The following is a 26164-nucleotide window of genomic DNA, read 5'->3' as shown; positions in this document are numbered from 1 at the left end:
CGAACCCTCAGGCGGGAGCGCCGCCACGCTTCCCAAGCGGCGCACTATCCAGTGCACCACCAGGCCGGCCTAATTTTGTTGTTGATCTTTCCTGTTAGTGGTGTGTGCATTGACCCATAATTTTAAAATAACTAGCTCTATAGTTGTAGTCACGCTCTTGTGCGTGTGGAATGAAGTTATTGTGTTGAAAATTCTATTCACATCCCTTGGGGAGACGGTGGTCTGAGTGCAGTGGTGTTTACAACTAATTGAGCACAACCAGTTACAGATTTCTTTGTTCCTTCTCCACTCCCACTGTTTCATTTGACTCACCAAGAATATATTATTCCATAGTAATAATAAGAATGACACAGTGTATTTTTATAAACTTGAGAAGGGTCATTTGACTTTTCGCCTTGTCCCCTGTGCTGTTCCAGGAGTCAGCTGGCAGAGATATGAAACGTTTTGTTATAGAGATAAATCAGTAAAATAGTACAAGAATATAAACAAGTTTTGATACTAACAGGTTTGTTTTAGGTTAGTTTATAATTTAAAATCATTTAACAGTAATAGAGATTTATTGTTATATTTTATTATATAGAATCATTAAGTAATGTGGTTTTAGTTGGTTAAGAATTAGCATAGTTGATATAAACATAAACATTATTAAATTGCTAAACATAAGTATAAGTAAGATTAGATAAAAATTTAGAATGTAAGTTTATATATAAGTTAAGAAGGTTAAGAATTATAGTTTAAACTAAAAGTGTGACGCTCCTTAAAGCCAAGCCTGCTGCTATTGTACAGTTTCCTGGCCACCAGCCACAGACTTTGGGGTGAACTACTGATGCATGAGTGGGTCTTTTTGTCAAAGCATGAATGCTTTAGAACATTTTGACCTTTCCTTTTCAAGAGAAATGAAATAAGAAATGTTTTGATTAAAAGATAAATCATTATGTAAAAGATTAAGTGAAAAATATAAATAAGGCAAGATTCACGTGGTTGTTGTCCACACTTGCACTAGACCTCTGTGGTCCGTGTCTTTCTTTTTTCACTGAATCCACACCACCTATTCAGGTCCAACGAATCCTGCGGAGCTGGTCTCCAGCACAAGACCCTATGTCTATCCACTCATGCACATATCTTGGGGAGGATCTGGAGCTTTCATCAGCTTCTCAAAGGGGTCCATGATTCCAAAAGAGGCAAATACCCACTTAACTGTAATTAAAAACAACAACAACAACAACCAGTTTCATTCTGCAGAGGTGTGTCCCTGTGTTTAATTGGAGGGGGTAACAGTTGTCTCCAAACAGGGTGAGCCTAACCTACAGGGAGACTACATGGCTGGTAGGGGGAGTGATGATTGCAGGAAATGTCACACAGGATAGTGACTAAGTATATGGATTTTGGAAACAGAAGGACTTGAAACTAAGACCCAGTTCAGACATCTCCTAACTATGAGACTTCGGCAGGTTATTGAATCTCTCTGAGCCTGTTTTCTCATCTATAAAATGGGCATAATGACAGTCTCTTGCCCTCCCACATTTGCAAAATTATTAAATAAGATGACACAATAAAGACTAGGCACAGTGTCTGACACACAGAAAGCATCCAATAGGTATAAGTTATTATTATTAAACCAAACTGCTTTGACTATGCTCACCCACAGCCCCCTGTACTTTCCAGTTTTATAAAACCCGTAATCTGTCATTATTTACTCCTGATCTTTCCCACTAGATAGCAAATGCCATGGGGCAGGGGAGCACGCCTAAGTTCACCACTTAATTTCCAGTGCTAAGGCATATAGGAGATTCATGGTAAATATTTGTTGAACAAATTAATGAATGAATCAATAATTCTGAGTTCAAATCAGTCTCTGCTTATTGAACACCTCTATATGGCAGGAACTGGAAATACAGCAATGAACAAAACAACCTCTCTGCTTGCATGGAGTTTACAGATCAGTGGAAAGGCAAATGGGAAACAAATATATAATGCCTTGTCAGGAAGAGGTAAGTGCTATGAGGAAAAATGAAGTAGGGTAAAGGGAGAGGGAAGTGATGATCAGAGGGGTTGATCAGGGAATGCTTTCCTGAGGAGGGAACCCTGCACAGAGGCCTGAAATGATGCAGGAGGGAGCATGAGATGCAAACATCTGGGGAAAGTGTATCCCAGGCAGAGAAAGAGTGAGTGCAAAGGCCCTGGGGCAGGAACCTGCTTGGCAGCTTTAAGAGTCAAAGGAGCCCTTGCTCTCATCCTAATTGAAGGCAAGCCTTCCTTCCAGGTTTCCCGAACTTCCTGCATAAGCTTTCCCCTCTCAGGAGCTCACAGAACATCAGAGGAGAGATGCCATTACACAGTGGCACCCTGGCTCATCCACTACCCCCTCCCCCTCCCCCACTCGCTGCAACCTCAGGCCTCTAAAGTAGCACACTACATGGCCACTGCCTCAAAAGTCTCCCATAAACACAGCCTTGGTCACATCCCAGGCCAGGGTCTTAAGCTTGATTGTAACCAGTGCGTGGGTCCCATTGTCTGTGCCTCTAGTACCCTTGTCACACTGTGGACCAAGGTCAGGTCCTAGATATCCAACCTTGAATCCTGGCTCCATCCCCAACTTGAAATGTGACCTTGAGCAAGTCATTTAATTTCTCTGAGACTTAGCTGCTTCATCTGTAAGGTGGATATAACAACTGCTGCACTGCCCATCTTAAAGCCTATCTGAGAGAACAGATAATAAATAATAATAATAATAATAATAAAATAGTTTATAATTACTTTACAAATGCAGAGATAAGCTTTACTTAAAGATAAAGGGTTGACCCCAGGCATGTCTCTTCTTTCTCCCAAGACACTACTNTTTAGAATGTAAGTTTATATATAAGTTAAGAAGGTTAAGAATTATAGTTTAAACTAAAAGTCTGACGCTCTTTAAAGCCAAGCCTGCTGCTATTGTACAGTTTCCTGGCCACCAGCCACAGACTTTGGGGTGAACTACTGATGCATGAGTGGGTGTTTTTGTCAAAGCATGAATGCTTTAGAACATTTTGACCTTTCCTTTTCAAGAGAAATGAAATAAGAAATGTTTTGATTAAAAGATAAATCATTATGTAAAAGATTAAGTGAAAAATACAAATAAGGCAAGATTCACGTGGTTGTTGTCCACACTTGCACTAGACATCTGTGGTCCGTGTCTTTCTTTTTTCACTGAATCGGCACCCTGGCTCATCCACTACCCCCTCCCCCTCCCCCACTCACTGCAACCTCAGGCCTCTAAAGTAGCACACTACATGGCCACTGCCTCAAAAGTCTCCCATAAACACAGCCTTGGTCACACCCCAGGCCAGGGTCTTAAGCTTGATTGTAACCAGTGCGTGGGTCCCATTGTCTGTGCCTCTAGTGCCCTTGTCACACTGTGGACCAAGGTCAGGTCCTAGATATCCAACCTTGAATCCTGGCTCCATCCCCAACTTGAAATGTGACCTTGAGCAAGTCATTTAATTTCTCTGAGACTTAGCTGCTTCATCTGTAAGGTGGATATAACAACTGCTGCACTGCCCATCTTAAAGCCTATCTGAGAGAACAGATAATAAATAATAATAATAATAATAATAATAATAATAATAAAATAGTTTATAATTACTTAACAAATGCAGAGATAATCTTTACTTAAAGATAAAGGGTTGACCCCAGGCATGTCTCTTCTTTCTCCCAAGACACTACTAACATTCCAGAAAAGGAATAAAAATTGTGTAAACCTACCAGATGAATAGAATGATGGGGAGGGATGTCTCCAAAGAAGAGAGATTTCAACAAGTGTATGGAAGGAGGAGAAGATGACACAAGGACAGGAGGGCACAGCCCAGAGGACCTAGAGCTGATGTGCATGGAAAATTCTAAAAGAGGACAGGGGTGGAGGGTGAGGAGAGGGCCTTGAAAATGAGAATCAGTTGTGAGTCCATAGGCAGCACCATCAATCCCACCCTAACCCTGGTAGCAGCCAAATATTTACTGTCCAGCAGAGGGGGAGGAGAGAAAATCAGACTGTCAGTTCTTTTCTAAAAAATATACAATTGCTAGTTAAAAGATCTGGGCATTCTAGCAGCAAAGGTCCAGCAGCATCTTGAACAACTTCAGACACAGAGCTCCTATCAGCTTTTATTATCTTCAGTTTAAATATGAATAGATAAGCAAGGATCAACTTGGTCAACCTGAAGGAGACAGACCAAGACAAACCATTAGATAAAATGGCCACAGAGAAAACTATTGGAGGAACAAAACAGAACGTAAAAATATTCTACTTAGTGTCCCCAGAGATATTCAAGACATTACATCCTGAAAAATAAGAATAAAAAACAGAGTGATGTCATCAAGATGGCAGAACAGGCAGTCCCCAGCATCACTCTCCCCCAAAATCAACCAATTTACAACTATTAAAAATAAAAGACTTCCGACTTGGGACCACTGGAGCTCAGGGGAAGAAGAGGAGAGACCTACAGAGTTCACGAAGGCTGGAGAAGGCGCTGCAAGAAGAAGAAACCACTCCAACCATTTCAAGCCCGAGTTGTGTCAGGGCCAGCCTGTGAGAGGTGGGAAAAATCTGTAGCATGCGGAGCAAGAGCCAGCAAAAGCTGCAGCGGAGCCCTTTGTGTGAGGTTGTCTGGAGTCTGCAGGGGAGAAGAGGGCCTCAGAGCACACCATCGAGAGGTGGGAAAAATCTGTAGCATGCGGAGCAAGAGCCAGCAAAAGCTGCAGCAGAGCCCTTTGTGTGAGGTTGTCTGGAGTCTGCAGGGGAGAAGAGGGCCTCAGAGCACACCATACCAGCCCCGAGGCCAGCGAGACCACAGACAGCATTCCCATGGATCCACACAGGAGTGAGGGCTGCAGCTGACCAAAGAAAGGAGCCACCCAGAGGCTGGTGAATCATTGTGAGGGACCCACGCACGGCCCACCCCACAAGAAGTGTTTGGAGTGCAGGAAGCCTGCCAGGAGAACATTGGGGTGCAGTGTAGGCAGCTGATCTGCCTTCCAGTCAGCATGGGCCCACTCAGTGGCAACTGGTCAGGTAGTTAGAACTGCAGGGCGTTCAGTTTACTATAAAGACTCAGTCCCAGGCCAGAATTTCCACAGAACCCAGGTGTATTTGACCTCACAAGAGCTGGAAGTGATTAAAAGGGCAACAGTTAAAATCCAGTCTGCACAAAAAGTCCTCCCCAGAGAATCAGAAGCAAAGCAGCAATTCAGAGCAACCACACAGCTCAAATGCTGGTCCCCACAGGAAGTTCCCCCTAGTTTGGAATTAACCAAAACCACAGACCAGAGACAAAGCTCTGATATTAACCAGAGCTAACACCACAAAGAATACTTACGAAGCCTAAAAGAAGTAGCAGTCTCCAAGGATGATCAGGAATCAATGGATGGACATAAAAATAGAGAAAGAACAGAGAAATATGACACCAACAAAGGAAGCAAATGGAACACCAGCAATGGACCCAGAGGAACAGTGGATTTATGAAATGACTGACAGAGAATTCATAACAACCCCCTTAAGGATGTTCAGGGAGTCACAAGAAAATATAGAGAGAAAATTAAGTGATATCTGAAAACAACCCAGGAGCAGAATAAGAAACTTGACAAAGGAATTGAATCAATTAAAAAACCCCAGAAATTCTAGAAATAAAGAATACATTATCTGAACTGAAAAACTTGATAGAGAGCTCCAACAGCAGACTTAATCAGAGGAAAGAATCAGTGAGCTTGAAGATAGAACATATGAAATTATCAAACCAGAGGACCAAAAAGAAAAAAGAGTAAGAAAAAGTGAAACAGAAATGCAGCAAATATGGGACTCTCTAAAGTGCAATAACCTCCACATAACTGGCATACACGAAGAAAACAAAAAAGGAAGAGATGTAGAACGCATATTCAAAAAAATAAAGACTGAAAATTTCTCAAGTGTGAAGAAAGATGACAGCGTCTAGTTACAGGAAGCTCAGAGGTCACCACTCAAATTCAGTCCAAGGAGGAACACCCCAAGGCACATCACAACCAAATTATCAAAGATCAAAGACAAAGAAAGAGTGCTGAAAGCAGCAAGAGAAAAGAAACACACAACATTCAATGGGGCCCTGATACATCTCTCAGTGGACTTCTCAGTAGAAACCCTACAGGCCAGAAGAGAGTGGAATGATACATTCAGACTGCTGAAGGAAAAAGACTGCCAGCCAAGAATTCTCTATCCAGCAAAACTAACTTTCAAATATGACGGAGAAATAAAGTCTTTCCCAGACAAAGCTAAGGTAATTCATCAACACTAGATCTGCATCACAAAAAATGCTGAAGGGAGTTCATCAGTCTGAAAGAAAATGACACTAAGGAGCAGCAAGAAAACGTTTGTAGATACATGACTCATTATTAGTAAAGTAAGTTCACAGACAGTCTCAGAACACTCCAATGTCACAAGAGTGGTAAATAAACCACCTACGTCCTTAGCATGAAGACTAAAGGACAAACCTAACAGAACACCAACATATACAATCACTATATAAGAGGCAGGCAATATTAAAAGATGCAACTTAAAACAATAAATTGTTAAAAGGTAGGGGGGAAATGACACCAAAGTGTAGAATTGGCTTTGGTTTTTTCCTTTTTACTTAGATATTGAAGTTAAGTTGTTATTAGTCTAAAATGATCTGTTATAATTATAACATGTTTTTTGTAAGCCTCATGGTAACCATAACACAAAAACTTGTAAGAGACATACAAAAAATAAATGGTGAGTAGTCAAAATACACTGCTAGAAAAAAACCACTTAATCACAAAGGAAGACAGTAAGATTGGAAAAAGGATAACAAAACAATCAGAAAAAGGGAACGAAATAGCAGTAACAAGTCTCTAAATATCAATAATAGCTCTAAATGTAAATGGATTAAATACCCCAAGTAAAGGACACAGAGTGGCTCAATGGACTATAAAATAAGAACCCACAATATACTGCCTAGAAGAAACTCACTTCACCTATAAAGACATACCGTCTGAAAGTGAAGGGATGCAGAAAGGTATTTCATGCAAATGGAAATCAAAAAAGAGCAGGAGTAGCTACACTTATATCAGATGAAATAGACTTCCAGCCAAGGAAAGTAATAAAAGACAAGGAAAGTCATTATATAATGATAAGAGGATCAGTTCTACAAGAGGCTATAACAATTCTAAATACATATGCACCCAACTCCAGGGCACTCACTTACATGAAGCAATTACTATTAGACCTAACAGGAGGAATAGACTCCATCACATAGTAGTTAGGGACTTTAATACCCCAGTTTCAGTAAAGGACAGATCATCCAGACAGAAAATTAACCAGGAACATCAGAATTAATCTCTACTCTTGGCCTATTGGACCTAATGAACACACACAGAACATTTCATCCAATAGCTGAAGAATACACATTCTTCTCAGCAGCACACAGAACATTCTCTACAACAGACCATATGTTAGATCACAAAACACATCTCAACAAATTTTTTTTAAAACTGAAATCATATCAACTACCTTGTCTGACTGCAATAGAATAAAACTAGAAATCAACAACAAAACATACACTAGAAATCACATAAATACATGGAAATTAAACAACATGCTCCTAAACAATGAATGGGTCAAAAAAGAAATAAAAACAGTTAAAAAATTCCTGGAGACAAATGAAAATGAAAACACAACATACCAGAACCTGTGGTATACAGCAAAAGCAGTTCTAAGAGGGAAGTTTGTACCAACAAATGCCTACATCAAAAAAGAAGACTTAAATAAACAACCTAACATTACACCTCAAGGAACTGGAAAAACAAGAACAAACCAAACCCAAAATCAGTAGAAGGAGAGAAATAACAAAGATCAGAGCAGAAATAAATGAACTGGAGATTAAAAAACAATACAAAAGTTCAATGAAACAAATAATTGCTTTTTTAAAAAGATAAAATCAATAAACCTTTAATTAAACCAACAAAGAAAAAGAGAGAGAAAACTCAAATAAATAAAATCAGAAACGAAAAAAGGAGACATTACAATTGATACCACAGAAATACAAAGAATCATAACAGACTACTAGGAACAAATATATGGAAACAAACAGGAAATGAGAAGTGGATAAATTCCTGGACACAGACAATTTACCAAGGCTGAATCGTGAAGAACTAGAAAATCTAAATAGACCAATAACAAGTAATCCAAGTGAAACGGTAATAAAAAGACTCCCAACAAAGAAAACCCCAGGACCATATGACTTCACTGCCGAATTCTACCAAACATTTAAAGAATACCAATTCTTCTCAAACTCTTTCAAAAATTGAAGAGGAGGGAATACTTCCAAACTCATTCTGAGGCCAACATTAACTCATACCAAAACCAGAAAAAGACACAACAACAAAAAAGAAACCTATAGACCAATATCCCTAATGAACACAGATGTGAAGATCTTCAATAAAATACCAGCAAACAGAACCCAACAACACATTAAAAAGATCATTCGCCATGATCAATTGGGATTCACCCCAGGGACACAGGATGGTTCAACATATGCAAATCAATAAACATGATACACCACATCGATATAAGGAAGGAAAAAAAAATATGATCCTTTCAATAGATGCAGAAAAAGTATTTGATAAAATCCTACACCCCTTTATGATAAAAACACTCAACAAATTAGGTATAGAAAGAATGCACCTCAACACAATAAAGGCTATATACGACAAACCCACAGCTAGTATCATAGTGAATGGACAAAAATTGGAGGATTTTCCTCTAAGATCTGGAACAAGACAAGGATGCCCACTTTCCCCACTCTTATTCAACATAGTACGGGAAGTTCTAGCCAGCACAATAAGGCAAGAGAAAGCAATAAAGGGCATCCAAATTGGAAAGGAGGAAGTCAAACTATCCCTATTTGCAGATCATATACATAGAAAACCATAAAGACTCCACCAAAAATTACTAGAACTAATAAATGAACTCAATAAAGTAGCAGGATATAAAATCAACACATAAAAATCAATAGCCTACCTATACGCCAGTACTGAAGTAGCTGAAAAAGAAATCAAGAAAGTAATCCCATTCACAATAGCTACTAAAAAATAAATGAAATACCTAGGAGTAAACTTAACCAAGGTGGTGAAAGACCTCTACAAAGAAAACTATACAAAGCAGGTGAAAAAATTGAAGAGGACACAAATACATAGAATAACATCATCAAAATGTCCATATTACCCAAAGCAATCTACACATGCAATTCAATCCCTATCAAAATACCAATGACATTCTTCACAGGAATAGAGAAAACAATCTTAAAATTTGTATGGAACAATAAAAGACCCCGTATAACAAAAGCAATCTTGAACAAAAATAACAAAGTTGGAGGTATCACACTTCCTGACTTAAAATATACTAATAATAACCTAAACAGCATTGAACTGGCATAAAAATAGACAAATAGACCAATGGAATAGAATAGAGAGCCCAGAAATAAGCCTATGTGGTTACAGCCAACTGATTTTTGACAAAGGTGCCAAGAATATACAGTGGGGAAAGGCCAGCTTCTTCAATAAATGGTACTGGGAAAACTGGATATCCACATAAAGAAGATTGAAACTAGACCCTTATCTCTCACCATACAGTGCCAAGAATATACAGTGGGGAAAGGCCAGCTTCTTCAATAAATGGTGCTGGGAAAACTGGATATCCACATAAAGAAGATTGAAACTAGACCCTTATCTCTCACCATACACAAAAATCAATTCAAAATGGATAAAGACCTAAATTTAAGAACTGAAACTATGAAACTACTAGAAGAAAACATAGAGGAAGTGCTACGTGAAATGGGAGTGGGCAGCGCTTTTTTGAGTGAGACGACAAAGGCATATGCAACTGAAACAAAAACACGCGAATGGGACTGCATCAAACTGAAAAGCTTCTGCACTGCAAGGGATGCTGTCCATAAAGTGAAGAGACAACCTGCAGAATGGGAGAAAGTATTTGCAAACTACATATCACACAAGGGGCTAATATCCAGTATATATCCAGTATATATATGAAACTCAAACAGTAAATAAAATAAAATAAAATAACCCAATTAAAAAATGGGCAAAGGACCTGAATACACATTTCGCAAAAGAAGACATACAAATGGCCAATAAACACATGAAAAAATGCTCAAAATCACTAATAATCAGGGAAATGCAAATTAAAGCCACAATGAGGTATCATCTCCCCAGTTAGAATGGCTGTTATCAACAAGACAGAAAATAACAAGTGATAGTGAGGATGTGGAGAAAAGAGAACTTCCTACATTGTTGGCAGGAATGTAAATTGGTACAGACATTGTGGAAAACAGTATGGAGGTTCCTCAGCGAACTAAAAATAGATCTACCTTACGATCCAGCTATCCCACTATTGAGTATAGACCCAAAGGAAGTGAAATCAATATATCAAAAAGACACCTGCACTCCCATGTTCATCACAGCATCCTAAATGCCCATCAGTGGATGAATGGATTAAAAAAACTGTCCTATATATAAAAAATGGAATACTATTCAGCTATAAAAGAAGTAATATTCAATCATTTGTAGCAGCATGGATGGAACTGGAAACCATCATGTTAAGTGAAGTAAGTCAGGCACAGACAAACAGTACATGATCTCACTCATATGTGGAATCTTAAAAAAAAAAAGAATAGATTGCTTTGAGAACAAAGAAAGAGCTCTGGGGAATGGAGGCAGTTCATTAGAGGAGCTGGATGATGAAGTCAAAAATTTTTCCCAAAATGCTCGGGAGAGCACAGTGCTGGTAGTGCCGAGGCCGCGGGTTCAGATCCTATATAGGGGTGTCTGGTGCAGTGCGCTCACTGGCTGAGCGTGGTGTGGACCCCACTGTGCCGAGGGTTGCGATACCCTTACCGGTCAAAAAAAAAAATTTTTTTTTTCCCCAAAATGTAGAAGCCAAGAGCAAAGAGAGAAAAAAGATGAGATGCAAAGATATGAATGTTAGAGGAGCAATCCAGAAGATCCAGTGAAACCGGGGGACAAACCCCAGTCTCTCCTAGCTATCCCTCTGACCTCAGTCTGGGGGGATAGAAAGAGAATAGCTAAAGAAAAACTGCTTGGCCAGGCACGACAGGCTGGGTTCCTATGAGTAGCAATAATAAAATAAGAGTAGAGTTGATTAAACAAACTTCCCCAGGCTGAGACTTGTTCTGCAGGTCAGGATGTTTTCTCCTTAGGCTAAGACTTGACTTGAAGGCCGGACTGTTTCTTCCTTAAATAAATGCCTTGTGGCTTAGGATAACATCTGTAATGCCAATCTCAAGTTGTCTTCGTAGATAACAAACAGCTTCAAACCTGCTTTGAGGAGGCGCCGAGGCCGCGGGTTTAGATCCTATATAGGGGTGTCTGGTGCAGTGTGCTCACTGGCTGAGCGTGGTGTGGACCCCACTGTGCCGAGGGTTGCGATACCCTTACCGGTCAAAAAAAAAAAATTTTTTTTTTCCCCAAAATGTAGAAGCCAAGAGCAAAGAGAGAAAAAAGANAAAAAAAAAAATTTTTTTTTTCCCCAAAATGTAGAAGCCAAGAGCAAAGAGAGAAAAAAGATGAGATGCAAAGATATGAATGTTAGAGGAGCAATCCAGAAGATCCAGTGAAACCGGGGGACAAACCCCAGTCTCTCCTAGCTATCCCTCTGACCTCAGTCTGGGGGGATAGAAAGAGAATAGCTAAAGAAAAACTGCTTGGCCAGGCACGACAGGCTGGGTTCCTATGAGTAGCAATAATAAAATAAGAGTAGAGTTGATTAAACAAACTTCCCCAGGCTGAGACTTGTTCTGCAGGTCAGGATGTTTTCTCCTTAGGCTAAGACTTGACTTGAAGGCCGGACTGTTTCTTCCTTAAATAAATGCCTTGTGGCTTAGGATAACATCTGTAATGCCAATCTCAAGTTGTCTTTGTAGATAACAAACAGCTTCAAACCTGCTTTGAGGAGGCCGCACACTGGACCCTATGGTGCCATGAAAAATATCAGTCAAGGTGCCAGAAATAATTATGCTGACCTCACTGCTGACCAATCAGATTCACACAGGACTCCTGGGACCCCCCACCCATGATTTTCCTCTGCAAATGCCTGTGACTCTACACTACTGGGGAGCCCGGGGTCTTAAAAGCTCCCTTGCCTACCACGGGCTCCTTTGAATGGCATTCAAATAAATGCTGACTTTTAACACTGCAAACTTTGGCATGAGAGATTTCTTAGATATTTGGGCAGCAGATGACAGACCCCTCTTGGTTCGGCAACACCAGTACACAACTCTTAGATGTACTAGAAAGAAGAAGTAGAGAAAAATAGAAAGGACAAAATATAAAGAGAGAAAGTTCAAGAAGTTAGACATGAGCTCTGGATGAAGACGTCCCACTGGACACTGAACTACACTGTTGGTACATTTAGGAACTGTCATGATCTGAAAAGATTCCAGAGTGGGGGGACAAAAACCCAAACAGACCACCTCCAAAGAAACAACCATCCTCACTGTTCTCATGTAACTGGACACTAGATGATGGTGGAGAAGGTCTTCCACATCCTGAGGCAAAAGGATTTTCACCTAAAATACCAACTCACCAAATGAACAATCCAACAATCCACCAAACTAACAGTCCAACAACCCATCAAACCAGCAATCCAACAACCCGCCAAACCAATAATCAAGTATAAGGGAAGAATTAAGTCATTTAGACACAGAAGGACTCAAAACCTNAACAATCCACCAAACTAACAGTCCAACAACCCATCAAACCAGCAATCCAACAACCCGCCAAACCAATAATCAAGTATAAGGGAAGAATTAAGTCATTTAGACACAGAAGGACTCAAAACCTTACCTCCCACTGTTGGAGTGAGCAGAGCCAAAGCCATGTTGGGACCTAAAATTGCCTGGGCTTTAGGAAAAATGTAAAAGACAGGTTTTTTTCCCCCCTCTCTTTCTTCCAATCCCCTGACTTTCTTACCTTGCTTGCTGAATAGAAAAACAATGCTGTTAAAAGCTAATCAGTACCTTGTAAAACTAACAGTTCCTCTTTGAGGCTTGCAGAGGTCCAAGAAGTGATCAAAACCAGGTGTTTGGAACCTGACCTTGGGCACCAGAAAGGAATTGAAGGCCCAGCTACGAGGCAACAGAAGCTGCCAACCAGAGCTTTGGAAAGAAGCTGATTGCCTACTAAATCCCTCCATATTCCATTCCCTCAACCTCCTCCTTAAAAACCCCTCAGTAAATCTGTGCTTTGGATATGGGTTACCTCCCATTGCCTTCAGGTTACTGGTCCTGCCTTCCTTTTTCACCAACATTTGACTTTTGAGTTATTTGTTTCTGTTTGGTGGTGGGCAGCCAGATTCGGGTTTGGTGACACCACCCATCAATTCTTGGGAATTTACTTGAGGAAACCAATAATCAAGTATAAGGGAAGAATTAAGTCATTTAGACACAGAAGGACTCAAAACCTCACCTCCCACTGTTGGAGTGAGCAGGGCCAAAGCCATGTTGGGACCTAAAATTGCCTGGGCTTTAGGAAAAATGTAAAAGACAGGTTTTTTCCCCCCTCTCTTTCTTCCAATCCCCTGACTTTCTTACCTTGCTTGCTGAATAGAAAAACAATGCTGTTGAAAGCTAATCAGTACCTTGTAAAACTAACAGTTCTTCTTTGAGGCTCGCAGAGGTCCAAGAAGTGATCAAAACCAGGTGTTTGGAACCTGACCTTGGGCACCAGAAAGGAATTGAAGGCCCAGCTACGAGGCAACAGAAGCTGCCAACCAGAACTTTGGAAAGAAGCTGATTGCCTACTAAATCCCTCCATATTCCATTCCCTCAACCTCCTCCTTAAATACCCCTCAGTAAATCTGTGCTTTGGAGATGGGTTACCTCCCATCGCCTTCAGGTTACTGGTCCTGCCTTCCTTTTTCACCAACATTTGACTTTTGAGTCATTTGTTTCTGTTTGGTGGTGGGCAGCCAGATTCGGATTTGGTGACACCACCCATCAATTCTTGGGAATTTACTTGAGGATGGGTGAAAGTAAAAGGAAGGAAAAAACCAGAAAGAAGAAGCTACAAGTTCTACACAAAGGTGAAACCAACCTAAGAAGGCAGAGAAGGGAAGTGCCAGGACAACAGCCACGTGACCCACCAAGAGAGCAGCTTGTCCAAGTTGGAGCAAGAGGATGAAGGGAAACCCTGGGGGAAATGCCTGATTGATGTGTTGACAGGAAGTTAAAAAAAATAGCACATAATAGAGACAAAAGTACATGAGGGAAAAGATGGATGGATAGGATGAAGGGAAACCCTGGGGGAAATGCCTGATTGATGTGTTGACAGGAAGTTAAAAAAAAAATAGCACATAATAGAGACAAAAGTACATGAGGGAAAAGATGGATGGACGCTCCAGAAAAAAAGAAAAAAAATGTACAAGAAAGGAGATGGAATCATGGTGCCGTTCTGGCCTTCAGTGAACAATACCTACTTTGTCCCAATAATGAAAAACACAATTTGCTGATCTTCATATTTTAGAGTCAACCGCTAGAGAAATTCAGGAAAAAAAAACAGCCTTGTTATGGTTAAAAGTAGAATATAAATGTTATCAGCCTTGACATTTTAAAAGTAAATTCACGGATGACTGAAGCCATAGGCTGGAGGGGGGAACTGAAAAGTAGGGGAATTTTAACAGCCTCATCTTACACAGTGCAGGATCTAGAGATGCTCTCTATATTTGGTAGAACAAGAAATAGATCACTTAGGTAGCCTATAGATAGAAGAACTAGAAATAGCAATACCCCTCAATTGGGAAATGTGGGGAGGGGGCTGGGCATGGTGGAAGGAAGTAGAATCCTTGCCCACCAGTGCAGGATTTCAGGAACACCGTGAGAAGTGGTACGTGGAGAAACAGCAGCACGCACGTGTTACGGGGAGGTGTGGAGGTAGTTACCAGGAGAAACAGCCGAGACTTAACAGGAGTCAGGCCAGGGTGAGGAGGCATGGGGCAAGGGACTGTAGCTTTTTATTATTTGAAGCTTTTCGGATCTGCTTGATTATCCACGTGCAAGAGATGGTGATAATAATGAGATGAGAATGATCGTCTCATTATCCTTTTTCTTTCTCCCCCTTTTCTTCCACAGCCTCCTCCGTTTGTACCTGGGTCTCACCACTTCCTCTGTCCACTCATTCATTGAACAAGCGTATCCTGAGCCCAGGTCCTGGCCCTCAAGGAGCCCCCACCTGGCAGAGGACACAGACATGTGATCGCTACAGTAGAACTCAGGTTCGCAGGGCACAAAGGGGCCTTCCAGCCCAGAGAGCGGCATCTTCCCAGCTGGTGTTGGCTCCCAGATTCTCTCGTGGTCTTAGCCCCAGAAAGATGGGACAGGGTGGCAGGAAAGGCTGGCCTGGGAGTTCCCAGGTACAACCCCCATCTGGGTATGGGCACAGGCAGCAACAGAAGATTTTTATTTAAAAGTAAAGAGGTTCTAGAATGACTGAAATCAAAGATAACTAATTGTAACAAGAATTAGGAACGTGTTTTCAGAGCAAATCCTCATAGAGTAATTCCTCATGTATCTGACACTGTCAGGGAGTGAGACATTTTCCATGTGGGAATTTTCTGGCTGACTGATTTTTACCATTGACTTGAGCAATTTTGGATCAGAACTGTTCCCAGATGAATCACACACCTCCTTATCTCCTCAGACAGAACACCAGTTGACATTGTGTGTGCCTGAAGCGACATGAGTGCATCCGTCCAGCCCCCTCCATTCACAGATGGGGATGGAACCTTTTCTCGATGACTCAGGTTGGTCCCACCATGAGTCCTGCTCATGGCGCTGGGCTGGAGCACAGCAAACTTGTGGGTCCCCAGATGATGTCAGAACCACTCAGATCAGAGGCCGGCCTCTAAGGCTCCCTGATTTCAGCCCTGCAGGTCACTGCCCCTCAGCTTGGGGACTCAGAAGAGAAGGCACTAGGATTGCTGCTCCCCACCATGCCCCAGGCTCACATGTGGATGCCCCATGGACAGCCTTGGCCTGTCTTCCCCTTCAGAACCCCAGGACCGCCACTGCCCAGACCCCCAGGGCTTGGGGACCACAGATAGGGCCACTGCCATGGAGGAGACAAGTGATGCAAAGCCTAGCTAGGCTAGAGGTCACCAACAGGGATGGCTGCTCAGCCCTTGGGGACCAGAGAAGGCACCCCAAAGGCAGAGATGAGAACTAAAGCCAAATTTGGAAAGGCCCAAACACCACCAACAAGAGTCCATGACAAGGGACAAGGGTGGGCACAGATCATGGGGAAATATGAAGTTGCCCATCATACCTCACAATGTCTGTGTTTTAGGCTCAAAACAAAGGGCCCGAGTAATTTCTAATCTGGCCCTAAATGAAAGCTGTGATAGGGACTGTTATTGGCTGAATTGCGTCTCCCCAAACTTCATATGTTAAAAAACTAACCCCAACTACCTCAGAATGTGACTGGATTTGGAGATAGGGTCTTTAAAGAGGTAATAAAGTTAAAATGAGGTCATTAGGGTGGATCCCAATCCAATCTGACTGGTGTCCTTATAAGAAGAGGCAATTAGGACACAGACAAGACACAGACTTAGGGGCAACCATGTGAGGACACAGTGAAAAGATGGCCATAGGCAAGCCAAAGAGAGAGGACGCAGAGGAAACCAACCCTGCCTTGATCTTGCACTTCTAGCCTCCAGAATTGTGGAAAAACAAAGCTCTGTTGGTTAAGCCACCCAATCTGTGGTACTTTGTTAATGCAGCCCTAGCAAACTGATACAGGGATTAACAGCAACATATAGAAAACATATCGGTAGAGAGACGTGAAGTTACACAGAAGGATGACCAGTCTGGGGGCTTTCTCAGATCTTCCCATCCGCACTTTGCAGGAACCATGAAGAAACTCTGTATATTTTATAATTAAAAAAATTTAGCTATTTACTCTTTTAAAACTCTGAGGTATGCTCTCAACCAAAATGCTCTGGATTTGCAGAGCAAAACATATAAGGGCCTGAAATCTCTGAATTCTGAGGAAAGATACAGACTTCCTGATTATGAGCGTACGGTCTGGCAGCCATCTCTGCCCTTAAATCAAAACTCCTGGGCAGGGTGTTTCAAAACACCAGTCAGGTCACGCTCCCTATGTGCCCTGCTTAAAACCCTTCCCATCGGTTCCCCTGGCGCTCAGATAAAGATTAAATCCAAACCTGGGTCTGCACTGCAAGGCCCCACACAGCCTGGTCCTGCCTGCCCCTCTAGCAACACAGCCTGCGTCTCTCCCTCTCATGCCGGCATTCAAGCTGCCCCAATCCTTCAAACCCTGGGACACAGCGGGCTCCCGCCTGGCACGGGGCCTTTGTACAATCTGTTCCTTCCACCTGGAATCATCCTGGCCTAGTTAATGCTTATCATCCTTCAGACCTGAGCTCAGGTCTGAGCTTCCTCAGGGAAGCCTTGCCTGACAACCCCCTCCTCACCCCAGCCTAGGTCAACTTCCCTTGTCTACTTGGGGTAGTTATTAGTGTCTGTTTCTCCCACTGGGCTGTGAGCTCCATGAGGGTGGGAGCCACGTGGTGTGTGCTCAGCCCAGGCCTGAGTGGGGTTGATGGGAGGTGAGCTGCCTCCCATGTTCATCTCTAGAGAGGGTCCAGAGACCACCAGTTAACACAGAGACCACAAACAATGCAGCTAATGCCAGCTGGACGTCTGGTCTCACCCTTGGAGCTTTCCAGTAGCTGCTCCGCTTATGGTGGCTGTGCATGACAGCCCAGAAAAGCTGCTGCTGCTGGTTACAGAAAGGAAAGAAAGAGGTGGGAAGGAAAGAGTGAGATGGATATTAACATTTATCGGGCACCTATTATGTGTGCCATTATGCACACAGACTGCTGGGCTATCTACTGTCACACATGTTATTTCAGCTAGCCTACAGCAACCCTTAAAAGATAGATAATAGTGGCTCAGAGAGGTTAAGTAATTTGCATGAAGATTCAGAACTGGTAAGGCCCGAGTCGGCTCTGGATCTCAGGTCTTTCTACCCGAAGGCCTATGCTCTTCTCATGACCTGGAATAGTGTCACATGGCTAAAGGAGCAATGACTCCCGCCTGCGGGCCAAGGGCAGGGGTCCCTAGGGTCATGTCAGGGAGCTCATGGGTACATATGAGTGTCCAACATTGCCTACCCCTGAATAAACACATTTTTTCTCACATCCAGATATAATTGTTTCCCAATAAATAAAGATTGTCATGATTAACACAACATAAATTCCTCTAAATGGGTTTGCTGAATTCATGGCAGTTTTATGAGGAAAGGAAAACTCAGGTGGGCACACGCACACTCAAATGTTCAGCATTTAATGCGCTTTTCCTCCAGTAGGTTGCAGAAGAGCCACAGGCGATACATTGTTGAGTGGGGAGAGGGGAGCATGGTTCTTTTACCATTTGTGTAAAAAAAAACTTTAAAGAATCTCCGTACACAGACGCTTGCTCACGGGCAGACTCTTGGAAGGAGGCACAAGGACACATTGGCTGCCGCTGGGGAGGAGAACTCGGTGGCTGTGAGAAGGGGGGTTTTTACTCTATACTCTGTGTCACTTGAATTTTGTATCATTTAAATAATTTAAAAATCAAATATTTTAATGAAATTAAAATTTTAAAAGGCGATAGCAAGAGGGCAACACTTATAACCCCATGGTGCAAAGTACTGAATTTCAGGTAAGACACTACTGTGCCCTCTTCAATTTCTACACAAGAGGAGTCCAGCCATGATAATCAAGGAGACTGGTAATTAACCCAGGGACTTTAACACCCGAGTCACCAGAGGTGACCTTGCAAACTTGGCTGTTTGTCATAAGACAGGCACAATCATCACTGTGCTCCAGAACCTCAGGGCTTTCCAAATACCAGTGGCCTTGGGGAAAGAGACCTAATTTTTGCCATATTGGGAACTACCATGTGTTTCCTGTTTCCTTTCGCCCTTGCCATCCCTCACCCTTCCCCTCCCCACCTCCACCGGCACCGTGCACCCACCACCCAGCCCTGGCCACACTCACATGGACAGCACCTTCACTTCCAGTATTTCATGCCTCAGCTCCAGGCATCTTGTGGAATTATATTCAAAAGGCCCCTCGTAAAATTCAAAGTACCTGGGAACCAACAGGGACAGAGGTTACACAGAGAAGCAGGCCAGGTTTCCCAGGACCTGCCAGACTCTTGTTGCAGGGGAGGGGTGTCTGTCCCAGCCCAATAAATAAAGCAAACCAGCCCCGCCCCAGCAGATGACATGATGGGGGACTCCAGGCAGACCACTGGGGCCTTCTGGCTTGATCACTGGGTAGCCAGTTACTTGCAGCACCCCACTGCCCTGGGAGTGTAATCATTTACAGGAGCAAGAACCCATTTCAGCAGAGAAATTCAGAAGCAGTTTGGTTCTGTGGCTGTGAAGGAGAGGGGAAGGAGGGGGGATGCTCCGTGCACTGTGGTCAGAGGAAGCGGAGAGATCAGAGTCATCGAGGAGACAGCACTGGGAGTCAGGCAGCGAGACTGCAGACTCCAGCCAGGCCTGCCCTTTCCTGCCTTTTCTCCTTTCTCCTCCTTTTGGGAAATAGTCCTACAATGGCAGCCACAAGCACAGCTGAGATTTCTACAGCTTTTTCCCTTACAAAGCATTTCCACTTTCCTCAGCCCACTTGATCCTTGTGCTCGCATTGATGTAGCTGAGACTGAAGTTTCTTTCTCCCCTTTTGGCAGCTGAGAAAGCTGAGGCTAACCAGGCAGCTCCAGGTCACACTGTCAGTGTAGGACAGGACTGGGGCTTGGGCTATGTCTGACTATAAAGGAGCCCAAGCCCTTTCCAGCACCAGCTGGCTCCAGGCATGTCACTTCAGGGTCCCTATGACAGCTTCATGTAGAATAACAATACTAATTGCAGCCAACACTTACCGAGCCCTTACCATGGGCCAAGTGCCAGGCCGAGCATTTGGTGTGGATGGATGCATTCACTTTTAATCTTTCTAACTAACCTATGAGGAAAGTGATCATCACAAGCGCCCTGAAGAGGCTCTGGGAGTTAACTGACTTGCCCCGAGCCACACAGCTGGTAGGTGGCAGAGCTAGGATGTGCACCTGGGCACTGACTCAAGGCAGCTCTTGCCCCTACTTGGCTACAAGGACAGCTGATGTCCCCTGGCTTCCCACAACTGGGGGTGGGGTGAGGAGATGCCTCCGGAGGCAGAGGCCAGGTGAACCCTCTCCTCATGGCCTCTCTCTTTCTGGAGTTTGTTCAGAAGTTGGGGTAGACGGAATGCGGACATCTGGACTCCAGGACAGCTTCCATACCATGAGCAAGAAACCTGCAGGGCCAAGCCACTCTAAACATGAGGCCAGTTGCCTTGCAACAGGTAGCCCTTGACAATCAGAAGTGGGAGAGAGGGCCAGGGCTGTTGCTGGGCTCTGTGGGCCAGAACTGAAGATACAGGCCTCCCTCCAGCTCTTCCCAGAAACTTGCCCGGCCCACAGAAGCCGTCATTTCACACGCACCCTGACATTGATGTGTACAGATCTATGTACGTGCTGCTTTGGAAATCCTAAAACATTTAGCCCATACATTGGCTTTCTAAAATATTTGTATTTTAAATAATTTTAAATATAATTTCATATTTAATACTTTAAAAATTATATTTATAAATAAGTGTTCTTAATTTTAATGTAATTTAATTGTTAATTTTTAAATAATATAATCTCATACTTTAATAATTTTTGTTTGTTTTCATTTACTTTTTAAATTTTATCATTCAACAATGTAAATATTTTTGGTGGCCCTTTACCAATTTCTCCCTAAACCCTACTCCACCTCCTCCTTTAAATAAGTTTAAATAATATTGTTAAATATTAAAACATTTTACAAATCGGCTCCTACTTACAAAATAAATTGGCTCTTTGTTTCATGTCATAAAAGAATTTAGGCAGAGTTAATAAGAATTAGGTATTGAGGTTCCTTGAATTATCAAACTCATATTTTTCTATTTCTTTTGTGTTTTGGAACTTCTTCCTCTGTCTTTCTCACCTGGCAAACTCATACTGATCCTTCAGTACCCTGCTCAACTGCACTTCTGGAAAGGCTTTTCTGACCCCCATCCCTGGAGTCCCTCGGTACACTCTCTTTATTAGAGCACATAACACTGTATCATAATAGTCTGTTTATATATATGTGTCCCCTTCCAAACTGCAAGCATCTCAAACACAGAAACTATGTCTTTGTTATCTCTATGCCTGCTGTACTACAGAGGCAGGAAAGCTAAACATGACATTTCCCAGACCCCTTTGCACCTAGGGGGATGCAATTTAGGTTCAACCAATCAGAAGCATTTCCATGAGACATTCAGCGCTGTTACAGGAGGAGAATGGCAAGGCTCAGGGCATGGTTTTGCTAGTACAGGATGTGGCAGGGGTGGCATGACTCTTGGAAACGGCAGTAGGGGCAGCACCTTTCTGATTATATCAGAGGCAGCAGCTTTCTCCGTGGCCCCTTCTCACAATGCAGTTTGGGGAGGCATTCCTGGAAGCTCAGTCATTTCTTGGAAGCTCAGTCATTTCTTCAGCTTTCCCAATGATTCTGAACTCGTTGTGCCCTTAATAAATCTGTTTCTGCTTTAACTAGCTAAAATGAATTCTGTTATCTGCAACTGAGAACAAAGAGTCAGGCTGGGGCCACAGAAAAAAAGTCTACACCTTGGCTCTAACTCAGGTAGTTTTCCAATCATACGACAGTAAGTGAGGTCTGGTATCTTATCACGAAGATTATCATTTGCAACGACAGTCAGTGTCACTGAACCTTTTGGAATCCACTGAGTCATGTAAAGCCATGGTCACAGGCTGCTACTAAGAAAAGCTCCACATTTAAATGACACAGGAGATAATTAGGAGGAGATTATCCTAGAGTTCTCAGGGAGTTGGGAGACTTGCCCACACTTCTCAGATATGGCTATAAACCAGCTGTGTGACTTTGGGAAAATCACTCCCCCTCTCTGGGTCTCTTTTTCCTCTTTATTTTTTTATTTTTATAGTAGTTTTACAGAGAAACTGAGCAGAAAGTACCAATAGTTCTCATACCTTCTCCCACCCACATACACAGTCTCTCCTGTTATTAACATGTACATTAGTGTGGTACATTTGTTACAATTATGAATGAATATTGATAGATTATTATTAACTTAATTTTATATTAGGGCTCCCTCTTTGAATTGTACAGTTCTTTTGATTGTACAGTTTTGCCTAATGCATGATGTCATGTATTCACCATTACAGTATCAAACAGAATAGTTGTGCTGCCCTAAAAATCCTCTGTCCTCCACCTGTTCATCCCTCCCTCCCTCCAATTCTCCCACCCTCATCCCCTGAAATTCTGGCAACCACTGATTTTCTTTTTCATTACCTCAAACGTTTATCACTTCTTTGTGTTGGAAACATTCAAAATCCTCTCTTCTAGCTAATTGAAACTATACAGTAAATTGCTGTTAATTAGAGTCACCGTACAGTGCTACAGAACACTAGAACTTACTCCTCCTGTCTGGATGTACTTTTGTGTCCATTAACCAACCTCTCACTATCCCCCTCCCCCTATACTTCCCAGCCTCTGGTAACCACCATGCTGCTCTCTACTTTTATGTGACCAACTTTCTTAGCTTTCACATTTGAGTGAGAACATACAGTATTTCTCTTTCTGTTTCTGGCTCACTTTACTTAACATAATGTCCTCCAAGCTCATCCATGTTGCCGTGATGACAATCTCTTTGAAGTAGGGCAGCATTGCCCTCCAATCAGCCGGCCCTTCCATTTCCTCCACAAAGCCATCCTGCCTTGCTTTCTTCAGCCTCCACTTGGTCCCCATTTCTCCTGAAACCCCAATATTCCTCATATGCTGAACTAGGTGGTATAATGATTCCAAATGGACTTGTGCTGTTTGCTTGGTGGCTTTTAGGTGGAGATGCTTTCAGAACTGGGTTTACATCCGTTTGCCCCTCATTAGCCACTATTATGTTCTTAATGTTTGTGTCCCCCCAAAATTCATATGTTGAAATCTGAACCTCCAAGGTGATGGTATTAGGAGATGGGGCCTTCGGGAGAGGAGGGGGAAGAGCCCTCATGAATGGAATTAGTGCCCTTATAAAATAGGCCAAGAGAGAGCCCTGGCCCCTTCCACCATGTGAGGACACAGGGAGAGGGTGTTGTCTATGAGCCAGGAAGTGGGTCCTCACGTGATACCAAATCTGCCTGGATCTTGGATGTCGAGTCTCCAGATCTGTGAGAAATAAATTTCTGTTGTTTCAAGCCACCCAGTGTATGGATAGCATTTTGTTATAGCAGCCTGCACGGACTGAGAAAGCCACCTTAGGTCTGTCACTTCTCTGAGCCTTAGTTTCCTCATCTGTAAAATCAGTAAAGACAATGCAGTCCATGTGTGTCAACGTTGAGATGAGACATTGAGGAGGATTTCAGGGAAAACACTGGCACACAGGGAGTGTCCGAGAAATGTACATTTCCTCCTGTCCAGAGAGTCAGACTTGCTCCTTCTGTCCAGGGAGGCCCAGGGAGTCGGAGACTTGCTTACAGTCCTCAGCTGGCTGATGGCAGAGCTAAGTCGGGGATGAGTAACTTAGGAAGTTTCCCCACCATCAGCACTGGTGACATCCTCCTTCTGCTGTGATTAGTAAACTTCTCTTTCCCCCTGCCATCCTGCGGATAAAGCCCACACTAAGTTCTGCTTGGACATGGAGATGTCCTTGATCACCTCATCTCTGCTGCAGACTGCATGTGTTAACCATGTGTTTGTGATGCTTTGACACATAGGGCCTTGCCAACCCTGGAGGGACTGCCCCTCCCAGGGACGGCCAATTCCTAGAGATGGTAAATGACCAGCCTGTGAGTACACCTTTCATATGCAAACCAACCAATCCAGAACCCATGCCCTAGATCACTTCCTCTGCCCAACTCCCACACTCTGGGCCACTAGTCCCCTGCCCTAATCACCCCAGGGCCAGGTACCATGCACCTAGGGACAGCCCCACGCCTCAGAGCCCCCTGAAATTATTCACACTACCAATCCTAAGCCTGCAAACCCTGCCTTGCCAGTTCCTGCTCATGGAAACCACAATAAAGGCTCTTGCCCACATCTGCCCCATGCTCCCTCTCCCTCCTGACTGACCCTGGTGCTCCCCCACGTGGCCCTGTATGGCGTGCTATGCCTCCTGTTTCTAGGGATCTGTGAGTATAAAAACTTCTTCCTTCACGACAGCCATTTCTGTACCTGCATGTCTTACTAAACTGATTAAAACAAATCCCAAGTACCCTGGTACCTCAGGCAAAACTAATCCATGCCTGGGTCTAAAGCCTCAGTTTTCCCATCTAGAAAACGGAGCTAATAGCCCTTGCTTGCTTTTTTGTCCTACCTGGGCTTTGCTTTTTGGGGCTGTACTGCTCCAACTCTGTCTCTGAAGATGACTGGCTTGAGGAAATAAGATTTTGAGAATCACTGACACATTGGGTCACCCTTAGATTCCACTTCTGATGGGACACCCAAGGACTACATGTTAGAGGAAGCCATGAAAATCCCTGTTGGGTCTGGTCACAGACATTATGAAGATGTCAAAAATGACACTTACATGTTTCTGTGCAATGACATGGGAGTATGCACACATGATAATGTTAAGCAAAAAATGCAAGTTACAAAATTATGATCTCCAAAAAGAATTATACACACACATGCAAATACATGGGAAAAGGGAAGAACTATAACAAAACATTAATAGGGGTTTCTTGGAATAATGGGGTTATGAAGGATTTTTAAAATACTTTTTTTGTATTTTTATAAGTTTTCTGTAATGGAGTTATGATTCTTCTGTTATTGGAAATCACTAATAAGTGCCCTTTTAAGTCATGGACCTCTCTCCAAATATCTTAATTTTCCCCTTAATCTGCTAGAAAATTGAGAGAAGCAGCTTCTCTAACCTTCTTAACCTCCATTAACCTCTCAAGGTGAGTTAGTCACTGTCTCTTCTTTCATTTCTGGAAAGACTATCCCTACCCAGCTTAAACAGGAGGGGACCCTGGCATCACATGTGACCATCTCACAGGTATAAATAGTCCTAGCAGTCCTATCAGGAGCCCAGCTCCTCTCAGATGCTGCCTGGCTTCCGGCAGCCAGCTCGATGCTGGCACCAGGCTGCACCATCCTGCCCCCTCTCTGTGCCCTCAAGCTCTGTGGTGGGGAGGGCTTGGCAGCCCTGGCTGCCTAATCAGCAGGTGATAGCCTCTACTAAGTGAGAAGGGAAATGCAGAGGCCTAAAGAGGTGGCTGTGGAGGTCCCGAATGTAAGTTCCCCTCCTGCTTCCCAGACCTGGGCTCTAGCTCTGCAGGCTGAGGAGTCCTCATTTCAGCATGCCCAGGAGGTAGTCTGCGGAGAGGCTGCTCTGTAATTTCTACCAACCTTTCTCCACGAGCCTGCCCCACACAGGTCTCCCCCGTTGGCCTGGCCCCTTCCCAGATCTTCTCCAGGGCCATGTCATTTTCCTTAGGGGCCACAATACTCTGGCCCCAGCAACTACTGGCTGGTACAAGATGAGGTCCATGCATTCAGCTTTCTATTGAACACTCCGCACCCCCAGGTACTCATGGCATTCAAGAGACTAGGAGCCCAGAGAGGTCCCTGCTTCATGCAAGAACACACCTGTTAGGCCTCCACCAGTCCTAGGGAGCAGAAAAGCTGCTCCAGCTCAGCAATCTGAACCCCTAGGCTTCTGTCAAGGCTGGTGCATAGTCTCAGAGAACCACAAAGTGGTATATTTATTCCACATTGGGTAGAAATATCAATAGTCCATATGGCACGTCTGTGCAAATTAGGGAAAAGCACCTTTTTCTCCAGATAAATTAAGTCACATGCCAGGCACATGGTTGGCTGACTGAGAGCAAGCTGGATTTCAACCCCACTTGGATCTTAGAATGAGTATCTTTGTGCAGTGCCCACCCTGCACAACTGTATGTGGCAGCCTGGTACCAGACCCTTTAACTTTGTCTTGTTTAATCATCCCAAGAGCCCTATCACGCAAGTG

At 43.3% G+C, this 26164-nt stretch overlaps 1 protein-coding gene across 1 annotated transcript in view; it reads right to left on the bottom strand.

Annotated features, from left to right (window-relative positions):
• Window positions 1-26164, bottom strand: part of ST8SIA5 (ST8 alpha-N-acetyl-neuraminide alpha-2,8-sialyltransferase 5) — a 78712-nt gene that overhangs the window by 12024 nt on the left and 40524 nt on the right. The window contains exon 4 of the mRNA XM_008582617.1: window positions 19112-19204. Coding sequence (XP_008580839.1) covers window positions 19112-19204 — 93 coding nt within the window. The remainder of the gene's footprint in view (window positions 1-19111; window positions 19205-26164) is intronic.

Source organism: Galeopterus variegatus, unplaced genomic scaffold (genome assembly GCF_000696425.1).
Source record: "Galeopterus variegatus unplaced genomic scaffold, G_variegatus-3.0.2 Scaffold2681, whole genome shotgun sequence".
Taxonomy (NCBI): Eukaryota; Metazoa; Chordata; class Mammalia; order Dermoptera; family Cynocephalidae; genus Galeopterus; species Galeopterus variegatus.
Note: the sequence above shows the minus strand (reverse complement) of the source record. Positions and strands in the feature narration are given on the sequence as shown.